The following is a 13085-nucleotide window of genomic DNA, read 5'->3' as shown; positions in this document are numbered from 1 at the left end:
GGGGGGGGGGGGGGGGGGGGGGGGGGGGGGGGGGGTGGGGGGGGGGGGGGGGGGGGGGGGGGGGGGGGGGGTGGGGGGGGGGGGGGGGGGGGGGGGGGGGGGGGGGGGGGGGGGGCAAAGGAAAGTGATAAATAAAACGACGCGCAATTTTGCGGGACCATGGAATAATCAGATATGAGAAAAAAAGAACCCGTGACATGCAGCATAAGACGATTGGTCTTCTAGAATCGGCAGGTACATGCGGTGACGGAAACAGAGCATAATGGAAGTAAGGTACGGTAGGTAGGTACATACCATGAATTGCCTAGTGTTTTGCTGCCGCTCTTTTCAGCCAAACGATAATACTTGGCAGATGCAAACTATTCGGGTATCCAAAATGAGTTAGCCCAAATTAGCCGGTTCCCAGTTTGTATGGGCCGAAGACGTGGACATGTGTTTGTGATCAACAGTCCTTCATAGATGAGTTCAAAAGGGAAACAAAAATTTAACATGATGCAACTGACTGACCTTGTCTTTCTTGCAGCCAAAGCCTTCCAGGTAACACCAAGCCACCTCGTTCATTGCATCTGCGGGGAGCCGTGTTTTTCATTAGATAACCAGTCTTGTCACTTGGCGCTGCGGCACCGCGTTCTGAAAGATTATGGCGGAAAACGGCCTTGTGCAGCCAACAAGCAACATACCTGTGTCTCCAAGATTTGCCGCAGTCTCGTAATACTAGCAGTAGCACCGCAATGTCAGTATCAATCCGGCAGATGCCCTCGCCCACCGGGTATCTAGGTCAACCCTAGGTGGTGCGCAGATGGTGCGCAAGCATATATATACTTGACAAAGAAAAAAAAAAAAAAAAAAAAAAAAAAAAAAAAACGAAAAACGCACCTGTTTTGCTGCTACCGGGTCTTTCTGCACACCCCAGCCGTGGCGGAAGCAGTTGGCCAGTTCAAAGATGGCCAGGACGAGCTCACCCTTGGCAGCTCCTCCCTTCTTCATCCCGGCCTGCAGAGCCAACGTCTCTACGGTCGCGGCGTTGGAAGCCGCCTTGGAGAGGTAGTGGACGGCGCCTTCGGGATCCGGCTGGCAGCCCCAGCCGTGTCGCAGGGCCAGGCCGTAGAGCACCTGGCTCAGCGGGTTGTTGTCGCCCTCGGGGTCGGCCAGCTTGCCAAAGAGCATGGTCGACCGCTCGAGCTCACCCGACTCGTGCAGGCGGATGGCCTCCTGGATGTTGTCGTCCACGGCCTTGCTCGACACGGCGCTGGGGCTGCGCTTCCTGCTCGAAGGCCCGCCGTGGTCGTCAATGGACATCTGCGCGAGGTTGCTCGACATATCCCCGCCGCTGCTGCCGCCGCCGCCGGGCGGGGACGGCGGCCGGCTCAGGACGCGCTCGTTCTCCATGGCCAGGATGGTGGCGCGCTCCTCCCACTTGGACTCGAGGGCCGGGTTCGCCTCATCTTCAGGCCGCACCACGATCTCGGGCAGGTTCTGCGGCACGTGTTCGCTCGAGGGCGGGGACCGCGCCAGGTGCAGACGTTGCGACAGCCGGCGGAACACTTTTTCCTTGTCCTTGTGGCCGCCGTCGGTCGAGGGGCTGTGCGCCGACGACACCGACGAGCCCCGCGACCGCGGCGACCCGGACGAGAAGAAGCTGCGGCGCTTGGAACCGTCTGGCGACAAAAAGTTGTTTTCGCCGCCCTGAATGCTGTTCCCCCTGTCTCTGCCGCCGTCATGCTCTTCTGCGGGGTCTCCGGGCGGCTGTATGACTTCGTGGTTGAAGGTGTCGGTCCTGATAAAAGTCACGGGGTGGCGTAGGTGTCCTTGCCGTTGGGCACCGAATTGATCCACTGTTTCTTTGTCGGCTCCGGGACCATCCGCGTCGATGTAATCCTTCTTCTTCAGCATATCACGTAGACCCATGATGACAGGGGAGGAGGGCAGTGGGAAATTATGTATATGAACCGATTATAGGAGAACGTTTTGTCGATCTGATCAATTTTGTTGTTTCTTCTTGAAGCTTGGTTCTTGTCTGTAAGCAACCGCTTTCCGGTAGCGCCCAATGTCAAATATGTGATTACTGAATGCACAATGGTGTGGGGTGCTTTTTTTTTTAATGGCTTTCGTCCTTGGCTCCAATGTGAAATCAATCAGATGGCAGGTTTCAGGGGTTCAGTGATACAAACTGCCGATTGGCAGGTCAGTATTGGATTGGATCAAAAGCCTCGATTAGAAACAAGTGGGTGGGGATGAGAAACTAAGGTGTGTACTGTGGACTGGGTTCTAGTCTAGTCTAGAATAACAGGTGGAGTGAATACCGTAGTCAGTCGCTTGAGCAGTTCGTATAGAGTGAGCAGTAGTTCTTGGGGTTGGTTATACTTTGAAGTTGTCGCTACAGGTGAAGTTTGGATGAAGGTGAAAGAAAAGCCTGTTTCCAGAGTAGTAGGTAGTTGTGTAAGGTAGATTCTATGGTCAAAGAAAGGTGCTGTAGCCGAGTCTGGACTGGGCTGAGTCTTGTTTCTAGTTCTAGGATAGTGCCTGCTGCTGCGCCCACCGGAACAAGATGAACGAACATTCCCTTTTGTTTGGCTGTCATAAATGTCCAAGACTGAAAACAGCCTACAGCATCCAGTCTCGTTCGTGTTCTTTGATCCACCCAGTCTCACCCAACCAGACCAAAAAGGTTGATTTGACCGGACACGCACTCGTTAGCCGCTGACGCGCTGTTTGACGCAGCACTTGCGGGACGTGGGGTCACTAAGCCTCTCCCCCCTATTACGTTACCCCACAACAGGGTTTTTTTGCTGAACTTGGGGATCCTGGCTTGTCTTGCCAAAGTCAAATACGAAGCTGTACAACAGTAAGTGCTTGTCATGCTAAAGGATGTCTCTACTATCCTTTTAGGCAACAAGTCCACGCATCAAGAGGCCACTCCTGGAAACATTCAGTGGCACTTGGATAAATAGGTAGGTAGGCAGCCAGAAAGTTGCATACACGATAAATATCCAGTAGTGATCGATCATCTTTGCTTTTGTTCAATTAAGTGTATTTTGTTCTGTTTATCGTATATTATTCATCCCAGCCATCGGCAGCCTTTGCCATGCCGTTGCCGTTGTGCCAAATCTATCGCCATGCTTGTATAACCAACGCCGCGCAAAAAGGCCAAGAATACTGCCCACTTGGTGAGCCGACGGACCATCGGATAAAAGTAAAGAAAAAACACTGCAGCGCCTGATGGGCCTCGTAAGGTCCCATGCGTTTACAGCTGGATATACTCCTTGAAGTCATCACAATCATCGTCGGGATTTTCGTCTTGGCCCAGGAACTCGTCCACAGCATCTGAGTCGATGTCATTGCTGTCGACCGATTCGTCGTCCTCATCGCTCGACACATCTTCCATTTCCGAGTCGTCTTCATCCTTGCTGGCTACCGCCTTGCGAAGAACGCTCGCCCGCTCCCGATGGGTCAGCTTACATCCCTTGATCTTACATTGACCTGTGTTGCTAAAGTCGGGACACTCAAACACGTGTCGATCTTCACAGTTGGCGCCCTTGTTGCAGTAGCCGTAGATGCCAAAGTCCCGACACACTAGCGAACCTGGAGTTACCTGCACGTGAGTATATCGACATTGGGGGTTATTGCAGTTGCCTTTGGCAAAGTGCAGGCACGCAGGGGTTCGCTCCGGCGTGGCCTCGTGAGAAAGATCACACGAATCACCGCCTATGCAGTCACCCTTGAGCAGGAAGTCCTTGCAAATGGCAACTTTCAGGGGGTCATGCTGATACCGGCAAAGAGGACCTTTGGTACAAGAACCTATAAAATGGGGAGGGTTGAACATCATGGTTAGTCGTGTACCTACAAAGACTCGATACTTGCCCATTTGCTAGCAGTGAGCCATGTCACGCCAGCCGTACTATGGCGCAGCGGCTAGTAGTGTCGGATCTGCAAGGGAATCGTAAGAGGGGTAGAAAAGATACCGGTTGTTGAGAACATCCTGCAAGGTGTTTGAACTTTGCGGACAGGGCCGTTTTGCCTAAGAAATTTCTCGGTAAGCGTTCCTCGAGACTGAGGTCGAGGGTCATACCGTTGTGCCTTGACAATATCATGTCTGACCATGTTGCCGTTGCGACTCCGTAGAAACTTGACACCACCAACCACGGCTTGCTTGGGCGTGGCCTTGGGGGCGTTGTTATCTGATTTGATCAAAATTAGTAAGGGGGTTTCTGCAACTTGACCGCCCGTTTCTTTAGTCCACCTACCAGCAACTTTTACAAGTTTACTGCCATTTTTGGCGACGTGAAACTTGATTCCTTCGATAACAACTTCGTACTGCGTGGCAGAGGCATTAGTTGCAGGACGAGCCATAGTTGTGTGGCTGCTGCCATTTTGAAAATGACGAAGGAGTTTGGCTCTCTCTCGTTGGTTAAGCATCTTGAACTTCTGTCGCCTCGCCTCTGCAGCCCCTATTGATCGCGCCAGGGATTCTCGTTCGTAGACCGCCGAGTTGATGAGTTGGAGGTTCCGGTCTTTTTTCGTTACCCAAGACGGGGACGCGCTAAAAGGAGCCGCCGAAGCTGATGCCAGGGTCGCAGAGTGAGGAGTAGCGCCGCTCTTGCTGCCGTCGCCTGTAGCATCGCTCGTGTTGGTGTTGAGAATGAGTGTCCTATGGCGATGCGGCGCAATATACCCACCACGGGCTCCCCGCGACCGATAACTTCCACGACCACGGCCCCATGATTGGGAGGTATGGCCAGCCGCTTGAAAATTGTCAAAATTCGTGACCCGTCTAGTCGTGCCGAGAGAACATACAGTGGTAGGGATGGTAATGGTGAGAGGGCGTCGGGTTTGGCGCAGGGGCCGAGTCTCCCACGCCCGCCTGTTGGCTTTTGTGTCGGTTTATCTGACCTATACGTGCAAGCAAACGATTTATCAGTGCCTGTTCTCAACCATGGTTTTAACCAGTTCGCAAAGTAACCCACCAGCGAGTTGACCGATACGCGCCAAAAGATCCTGATCTTCGGCGGAGGACATGGTTATCGATGGGTTCTAAGTATTCCAAGCAGAAATCGCTAGGGCTTGAGTATGCTGCAGATTCGAGGGGTCGAGGATGCTAGGTTAAGGTTCGTTCTTGTCAAGTACCGACAAGGTAAGGTAGGTCGGTAAGCAAGGTATTAAAAGCGCATGGAATTTGTTATTTGTTGCTTTTTAACAAATGCATGAAACGCCGTTTGTTGCGCGAGGGAGGCGTGATGCAAAAGACGGAAGTGGCGGGGAAAGCCTGTCTATTATTGGCTGCAAGCTTCGTCATTGGATCCACAACCCTAAGCTAGCCGCATGCGGTGCGGAGCTTCAAAGGGAACCCTCGTTCAATTTCCAATCGCGACTTGGATGGAATGCTTTCCATCGCAGTCCATCAAATTATCAAATAATTATTGTCGCCTACCAATCACCCGGCAACAACGACACCGAAGAGATTCTACTTCATCTAGTATCGAGAACATCTAGCCTCGAGCTAGACGCTGTGCTTTCTTAATACGACTGGTCCTCAGAATTGGTCGCCAACCACGCCGTCATCACCATCAATCACACATCCGTACATACGTCAATAAACACCGCCTTTGAGCGATCTGCCAAGATGGCGGATCCCGTTCAAGTCAAGGATGAGTTCCAGGAGGAAACATTCATGGATGAGATAGCGGAGGATGAATCGGGCGACCTGGAGTTCTACGATAAGAGCGCGATGGACCCAAACTACGACAATATGTACCTCGCCAGAGTACCTCACTATGTATGGGAGGCTTGGGCCGAACTCCCCGACGATGCCAACATACAGGTCGGAAAGATTCGGCAGTGGTATGAGCCCGACGCAAAGGGAGAGCAACACGTTAGTTACATCCGGGCATGGAGTTGATGACTTGAGGATGATTGTGCGACCAGCCGAGGTATCGCTGAATACTGACTTGTCTACCTATAGATCAAACTTCGCATGCTTCTTGATCATAGCATCGGCGCGCACCAGATGATACCAAAGGAGTATGACTTGAGGATAACGGAAATGACGGTCAAAGATACCTTCATATTCTCGGAAGAGGATCTTCCCGAATACAAGGAGAAGAACCGCGCCCGTCGAGAGGCTGCCGCTGCAGGAATCCCTGCCCATCTCCTTCGCAACACCGCTTTGGACAACACCAGCAACAATAACAGCAACAGCGGCTCCGGTGGGAGCAGTGGCGCCGGACGTGGCAACACGGAGAATAACGACAAGCCGCAGAAATCAGGCTATGGTAAAGGACGAAAGGGCCCGAGAAAGGAATTCTACCGTAAAGCAGTACCAAGTACGTTGGCCTAGACACGATATTTCTGCCTTGCCATTGAATCTGTGGGCACAGTTGAGCATGTGGACTAACAGCCCGATTTGCAGAGAAAACCAAAATCGCAGGACGCATCAAGCACGAGCTGAACAGCATCCCTGTGGATAACCCTGAAACGGATCATTTGTTGGCTCTGAGGGCACTTGAGGCCGCGAAACCCAAGGCCAAGGTTGCCTTCCAAGACGAGACCAACATCTCCCAGAACAGCATCAACCGTGCCACAGACTTTACCACATCGCGGAAATACCAGAGTTTTATTGTAAGTGTATGCCGCATTAGCATCGGTGAGCTGCTCTTTGCTAATGACGCCTTTCCATCTCTTTAGACGGCAAATGCGGCTCCACCACCAGTTGTCACAAAACAGAAGAAGACGGAGCTCAAGGCAGCGCGTATTCCCGAGAACGAACTGTTGGATCAAATCTTCCAGCTCTTCCGCAAGTTCAGTTACTATCACATGAAGACTCTCAGGGTCGAACTTCGACAGCCCGAGGCATATCTGCGGCAAACCTTGGAAAAAGTCGCCGTATTGCACAAGTCAGGCAACCTAACGAATACCTGGGGGCTGACGGACGACGCCAAAAGGTCCAACGGCATCTCCCTCGACGGCCCAGCCACGGTTGCCCCTACAGTGGAAGGCGAGCTGAAAGACGACGACGAAGAAGAGGATATCAAGATGGAGGATGTTCCGTAGGGGGGTTGTCTTGACCTCGAACTAATTTGCAGCGAACTGATGGATGGTTATTTTTAACCCGGTTGAGAACGCTTGTATTGTTATGTAAAACTGCCATCACACTCGATTGTTAACGGCACCAGACAGACAGACTGGAGTGGTGAACAGCGTATCATTTTCCCCAAGATATGGACATTGATGATGAGCTCATGCCTTCTGACCTTTGCTAGAAGGTTGTTGACGCTACCTTAGTGGTATGGTACCAGAATAAGGCAGAGCTGGTAAATTGAGTAAAGGTTGATATCCAGTCTTGCAGTACAAAAAGCAACCTTTATTTCTGCACGTTACTTTAGAGGATGTAGTGGGCGACCTGATGTTTTGACGACTTGCACTGTTTGTTTGTAGAGTTGTGATGACCCACAGCATATGCTCCAATGCGCTAGAAAGCATATTCACGGACCTTTTCAAATCCCATTCATCTCACTTTGATCAGGCGAATCATGGTTGAAACCTAAATTTCTACACAGTGGCAGCAAGTATCAAATCTCAATTCCGAGAATCTAGGTAAAAACAAATCATTGTGGCATAACATAAAAATAAAAAAATAAAGTAAAAATCAACCATGGACGTCGTGCTCGACTTTGACGGCACAATAACCGTCAAGGACAGCATCCACTGCCTGGGCGAGTTTGGCGTTTCGCACCAACAAAAGCGGCGGCGGCACGACCTGTCCTCGACGTGGGAGCGGATCGTGTCCGATTACGTGGCCGACCACAAGACGCACGTTTCGGCCTACTCGCCGGCCGAGGCGGACAGGGTCACGCACCACGACGAGCGCGCGTTCCTCCACAGCCTGCAGAACGTCGACGTCAAGTCGCTCGGGCGCGTCGCCGACTCGAGGATCTTCGAGGGCTGCACGGCCGACGACCTCTACGGTGCGGGGCAGGAGGCCGTGCGGACCGGAAAGGTCGCCGCGCGCAGCGGGTTTGCCGAGTTTGTGGCCGCCATGCGCGGCGCCGGCGCCACCCTGTCCATCTTGTCGGTCAACTGGTCGGCTGCTTTTATCAAAGGCGTCCTGTCGCAGTGCGGGGACCATGTCGTGATTGATGATGTCGTCAGCAACGAGATCACCACGGATGGAAAGATCGGCTGCCTTGGAGGAGGGGATGAAGCGGGCACGCCGATGATGACATCTCTGCACAAGCTCAAGGCTCTCCAGGCGAGATCCGCGGCATCTTCTGGCGAGAACCAGGCTAAGCCCAAGACCACGATATACTTTGGAGATTCGACGACGGATCTGGAGTGCCTGCTAGCTGCCGACATTGGTATCGTCATGGCCAACGATGAAAACAGCTTACTTTTGCGGGCGCTCTCTCGGCTCGGGTTCGATACCCCTCATGCTTTAGATGTAAGCAGAAGACGAGAACAAATGCCGACGACCATGGGTACACGCCGCAGACTGGCATGGGTTACAAATTTCACAGAAGTGCTCGAAAGCGGCATTCTTGATCCAACGGAAACATCTGATGCATGAGAGGGGGGTTCATGAGGGGCAAACAGGAAGTACCGTCGGAACACTGTTTGCTGTCATTGAAAAAAATTCCCCTACGATCGCGAGTGCGGGCATTTCTCCTACCCAAGACTAGACGCAAATCGGACTAATTTTCCAACTTGCCGATGTCGACGGGATGGAAGTGTCCATGTTTTGTTGGTTAGTACCATGCACCAAGCTCAAAGCTACTCTTGAGACGAGGTTGGACACGGATGCAAGGCATCTATCTACCACCAGATGTATAGGACAAGCAGCTTGTGAGCGCCACTTGCCTTCAGTAGCCAAGGGATATATATCCTGCCAGTTGTCTCTCTGTCTGACAGATTCCTGGTTATGCTCTTTTATGCGAAAAAGATGATGTATCACTTTCCCCAAGCCACCTCTAATGTTTGCTCCCTAGATTGGACCATGCAAACAATAGCCTGGTGTCACAAACAAAGAAATTGATTACTCTTCTCCCACACAGAAGACAAAGCATCAGACCAAAAATCAAGGACAATGCGGCATTGCATTTATTAGGGACACAGAAAGAACTCTTGGACCTCTTGCCAATCCTCCGGGGGTGTGTGCGTGCGCGTTTGCAAACTTTCTCCCCCACTGCTCCAAACACCCCCTTCTCGAAGCGTTTGGAAGAACTATCTTGTTTTTTTTTTCTATTCATCTTGAAGAAGGTCTGAGACACTCGGAGCTTCTCTTAGCTGAACTTATCCGGCTGAGACATAATCAGCACTTTGTTTTACATACTAATTTTACACCTCACCAAACTGGTCACCCACAAGACGAAAAAAAAAGAAGAAAAGAAAAAAAATCAAAGGCATCAAGCAAGGAGATTCGACAAATGTGTTGGCACAAGCGAATCATCTTCAGCGTCTGCTACCACTCGCGCTGGGGTCCCGAGACGGCCAAGTGCGACGCCGAAAAGGCCTACCAGGCAGGGCTCCGCGGCGCGGGCTGCTACCAGCGCTGGTCGCACCCGCGCGACGTCGTCCGCGTCGAGGCCAAGTGCCGAAAGTGCGTGGTCGACAAGCAGCGGACGGATGAGCAGTTCGCCAGGGTAAAGGCCGTCCTTACTTCGCTTCGTGAGGCCGTTGATGCCGCTCTCGTCATCTCCGAAGAGGCCGGCTCCGTCTTGGAAGTCGAGGATGACGATCATGGTCCTGCTCCGCACTTGGATATGAGCCGGCATGGATCATTGTCTGCCTCTTTATGTTCTGCTGGCAGCTCGTCCAGCGGACTTGATTCGAGTCTCGAAAGAGGTGAAAATGTAAGTTTACCTTGTCACTAGTTTCGAAAAGTATATTGCATAGTTTCTACTTAATTCATTCATCTCAATTGTTCCCTTTTTTATATTTCATGGTTCTTTTGCAAGGCAGTTGTATAGCTCTCGAACTCGTGATACCAAGCACAGTGCTAACTAAACATGTAATTTCCAAGATTCCCCTTGGTAATGAATGGGCCGGTCGTCCTCGCTGGAGATCGCGACATTACATGCCTGTCAAGGCAGACTGCGAAATGTTTTAGCAGGTCTATGCATGTCTACAGTTTCTCCACGTCCCCATAGCATCTGGGGAACTATCACTTATTTTTTATCCCTCAACTTCTGGCCTTGTCCTCATCTATGAGAGCGCGGAATCCTTGAAGAAAATCAGCCTTGAGATCCTCCAGCGCCTCGATACCGATGCTGACTCTCAGCAGAGCCTTGTCGATATTCGGGTCTGTCATGGCGCGCCACTCAATTAGTGATTCGACACCACCCAGACTTGTGGCATGGTGGAACAGGTGCAGCTTGCTGGGAAGCCTCTTGGCGTGATCTTCGCTGTCGAGGTAGATGGAAAAGACGGGCCCAAAGCCACGAGGCATCTGCTTTCGCAGCCACGAATTTGGGTCTGCGGCCTCGGGCTGAAGGCTTGCGTGCTGCACTCTTCTCAACAGGCCACCCAGGGGTGAGGCCGGATCCTGCCCAGTCACCGAGGCCAGCCAAGCAACAAGCCCATCCGCGGTTCTGCTCTGCCGCTCGACGCGAAGCTCCAACGTCCTCAGACTCCGCACGCCCAACCAGCCCTCCATGCTCCCCATGACGGACCCGAGAAAGAGGCGGTCCTCGAAGAGCTTCTCGAACCAGCCTTCGGACTTGCGCTGGGGGCTGACGGAGAGCACGCCGCAGAGCATGTCCGAGTGGCCGCCAAAGTACTTGGTTCCGCTGTGCATGACTATATCAGCGCCAAAAGCGAACGGTTCCAGCAGAGGCGGCGGGGCAAATGTCGCGTCGACCGTCAAGATTACACCCTTGGCCTTGGCGATGGAGGCGTAGTGCTCCAGGTCACGGGCCTCGCCAGTGGGGTTCAGCGGGGTCTCGATGTGCAGCACGTCGCCGGCCTGGAGCTTGTCCAGGTCCTCGGGAGCGAAGGTTAGTTGCTCCACACCCGTGAGCCGGTTCATCAGACGGATGACTCCGTGGCAGCCATGGTAACCATCCCCTATGGCGATGCGGCGCGGGTTGAGCATGGTGAGCATGGCGTGGAAGGCTGCGAGACCAGAGCCGTACGCCAGCGATGGCCCTCCCAGGAGGGATGTGAGGATAGCCTCGAGCCGGGTCGTGTTTGGTGCCGTCTCGCGCGAGTATGTATGGGAGTCATAAGGAGCGTTTGGCTGGTCATTTTTTTTTCGGCGTGAGCAAGGGGTTTGAACCTTTGGATGTTGGATAACACAAAAAAGAAAAAAAAAGAAGAGACAATGCGCAAAGGCTTAACGGACATCTACATTGCCCCAGTACTTGAGCTTATCCGGGTCGTCGTTGTAGCGGTAGGTGGTGCTGACGTGCATCGGAGGGGCGACGGCACGGTGGTTGTTGATGTAGTCGTCGGCGTGCATCGCCCGCGACGATAGAGAAAGTGCATGTTGCGGAAACGCCGCCTCCAGCGCCGCCGGGCCCGAACGGACATCGGCGCTGGTTTCCTGAGGTTTGGTTTCGGGCTGCATCTTGGTGTTGATAGTCGATTAGGTCGGGGTTTTGAAATGTCAAATAACCTCGTAGCTTTTTCCCGCCGGGATTGTTCCAAACATTTTCCTGGTAAAAAATGTCATGGACCCAACTGATGGCGCAAAAAGATGGGCGGGGTATGCTGGTTTGACGTTAGTCAAAGGCCCGCCGATGCCGGACACCGACCGCGGAGCTTCCATGTTGGGCTAGAGAAAATCCGCCAACTTTTAGATTAGAATTGGATTAGTCTAGGCAGATATAGTGATTACTGGAGGTTTCTCAATTCAATTGAACTTCATGCCTCGACACCAAGAAATAATTGAAAAACGTCACATGCGTCAAGCTCCAGAATAAACATATCAATGACACGACTTGACGAGTATACAACCACCAGCTACCCTGGTAGGTAAGATAGCTCAAGGTGGTCAGACAATCAGAGTAGGTCCACAGGGGAAGTAAGCAAGATCAACCATGGGAGGGCCTGTAAAAACTAGGGTACCTGTCGATCGATGTCGCAACAAAGTTCTGGTTGCGTGACTCTCTAAGAAACAATGGTGTGGTGTATGGTATTCTAAAGGTAGGTAGGTACCTAGGAAACCAAGTACCATCGATGCCAGGGAATGAGCTATAGCCGAATTCCGAGCTCAAGGATCATGCTATTATAATACGTAAGGTAGGTATGTATGGCATTACATAGTAAAGTCAGCTCTTGACCTATCAACAGCTGTACCAAGAAATGTTTTGCAACTGGCGTTCAACCTACCTTATTCATGAGTTCCACTACGTAATCGTATTTATTCCCTCATTGTACCTACCTAGGTATTGTACGTACCCCAGTTTGCCCACTTCCCATCATTGCAAGGTACAAAAAGAGACTATCATGTTTTCGGATTTCCACAGTCTTACGTCTTTCGAACGGGGCCGCGAAATGTGGGGCGACCAATGATCAGGGTCCACCATCCAAGGCAAAGTTCCCCTTCTCACCTCATCCATTTCGAATTGATGTGACCTCGACTTCTTTATCCAGCATTGGCATGACGTTTCCTTTCCCTATTTGGAATCTGGGAAGCCCGGAAATGGGCAGGATTCCAAAGGTGGGCGGCGCCTCGGGCGGGAATGGCTTGAGATCATAGGGGACTTTGTAGGAGATAAACGAAAGCCGTTGGAGAAAGGTGGCGGAGGCGTATTGCTTTAGCAGGTAACAGGAGTGGGAAGAAGTCAGATCCTGCACAGTGCAACTACAGTCCTGGTTCTTCTTCTTCTTTTTTTGCTTGTTCATCTTCTTTCTTTTGTCTGTTCAGAACAAGCGGCTACAACTGCAACCGACCCTTGATCGACCGTCCGAACCTGCCTTGGCCTGCGTGTGGTCACCTTACTTCCTTTTTAAGGGGCGCGCGCTACCTCAGCCTACCTGTACCTTACCTCCTAGGCGCACCACACTGCCACACTCGTTGTGTCGTACCATGCACACCGATCAGCACAAAATCTGACATTAGCGCGCAAGCCGTTTAGATCAGTCCAGTCGAA

At 52.2% G+C, this 13085-nt stretch overlaps 7 protein-coding genes across 7 annotated transcripts in view; 3 read left to right on the top strand and 4 right to left on the bottom strand.

Annotated features, from left to right (window-relative positions):
• PgNI_04710 (uncharacterized protein) overlaps positions 1-2555 on the bottom strand; it is a 4372-nt gene extending 1817 nt beyond the window's left edge. Inside the window, exons 1-4 of the mRNA XM_031124753.1 lie at positions 877-2555; positions 681-714; positions 508-566; positions 295-359 (exon numbers count right to left, since the gene is read on the bottom strand). Coding sequence (XP_030984801.1) covers positions 295-359; positions 508-566; positions 681-714; positions 877-1908 — 1190 coding nt within the window. The 5' untranslated portion in view covers positions 1909-2555. The remainder of the gene's footprint in view (positions 1-294; positions 360-507; positions 567-680; positions 715-876) is intronic.
• Positions 2556-3018: 463 nt separating this feature from the next.
• PgNI_04709 (uncharacterized protein) lies at positions 3019-5216 on the bottom strand. Its single transcript, XM_031124752.1, has 5 exons — positions 4965-5216; positions 4795-4890; positions 4245-4742; positions 3963-4178; positions 3019-3798 (listed from the first exon to the last, which is right to left on the bottom strand). The coding sequence occupies exons 1-5, from the start codon at positions 5014-5016 to the stop codon at positions 3245-3247; spliced, it is 1416 nt and encodes a 471-aa protein (XP_030983594.1). The 5' UTR covers positions 5017-5216; the 3' UTR covers positions 3019-3244.
• Positions 5217-5403: 187 nt separating this feature from the next.
• PgNI_04708 (uncharacterized protein) lies at positions 5404-7355 on the top strand. The gene is made up of 4 exons (XM_031124751.1): positions 5404-5869; positions 5960-6320; positions 6407-6615; positions 6682-7355. Exons 1-4 carry the CDS (start codon positions 5621-5623, stop codon positions 7045-7047), a joined length of 1185 nt encoding a protein of 394 aa, XP_030983593.1. The 5' UTR covers positions 5404-5620; the 3' UTR covers positions 7048-7355.
• Positions 7356-7648: 293 nt separating this feature from the next.
• On the top strand, positions 7649-8560 carry PgNI_04707 (uncharacterized protein; the record flags this gene model as incomplete). The annotated part of the gene is made up of 1 exon (XM_031124750.1): positions 7649-8560. One exon carries the CDS (start codon positions 7649-7651, stop codon positions 8558-8560), a length of 912 nt encoding a protein of 303 aa, XP_030983597.1.
• An 856-nt stretch (positions 8561-9416) lies between these two features.
• PgNI_04705 (uncharacterized protein) lies at positions 9417-10099 on the top strand (the record flags this gene model as incomplete). The annotated part of the gene is made up of 2 exons (XM_031124749.1): positions 9417-9842; positions 10013-10099. 2 exons carry the CDS (start codon positions 9417-9419, stop codon positions 10097-10099), a joined length of 513 nt encoding a protein of 170 aa, XP_030983596.1.
• PgNI_04704 (uncharacterized protein) lies at positions 9864-11756 on the bottom strand. Its single transcript, XM_031124748.1, has 2 exons — positions 11333-11756; positions 9864-11227 (listed from the first exon to the last, which is right to left on the bottom strand). The coding sequence occupies exons 1-2, from the start codon at positions 11555-11557 to the stop codon at positions 10172-10174; spliced, it is 1281 nt and encodes a 426-aa protein (XP_030983595.1). The 5' UTR covers positions 11558-11756; the 3' UTR covers positions 9864-10171.
• Positions 11757-12543: 787 nt separating this feature from the next.
• PgNI_04703 (uncharacterized protein) lies at positions 12544-13051 on the bottom strand (the record flags this gene model as incomplete). The annotated part of the gene is made up of 2 exons (XM_031124747.1): positions 12544-12747; positions 13007-13051. 2 exons carry the CDS (start codon positions 13049-13051, stop codon positions 12544-12546), a joined length of 249 nt encoding a protein of 82 aa, XP_030983601.1.
• Between the last annotated feature and the right edge of the window lie 34 nt (positions 13052-13085).

The sequence above is a fragment of the Pyricularia grisea genome, assembly GCF_004355905.1.
Source record: "Pyricularia grisea strain NI907 chromosome Unknown Pyricularia_grisea_NI907_Scaffold_2, whole genome shotgun sequence".
Taxonomy (NCBI): domain Eukaryota; kingdom Fungi; phylum Ascomycota; class Sordariomycetes; order Magnaporthales; family Pyriculariaceae; genus Pyricularia; species Pyricularia grisea.
This window is presented reverse-complemented; position numbering and strand designations above follow the sequence as displayed.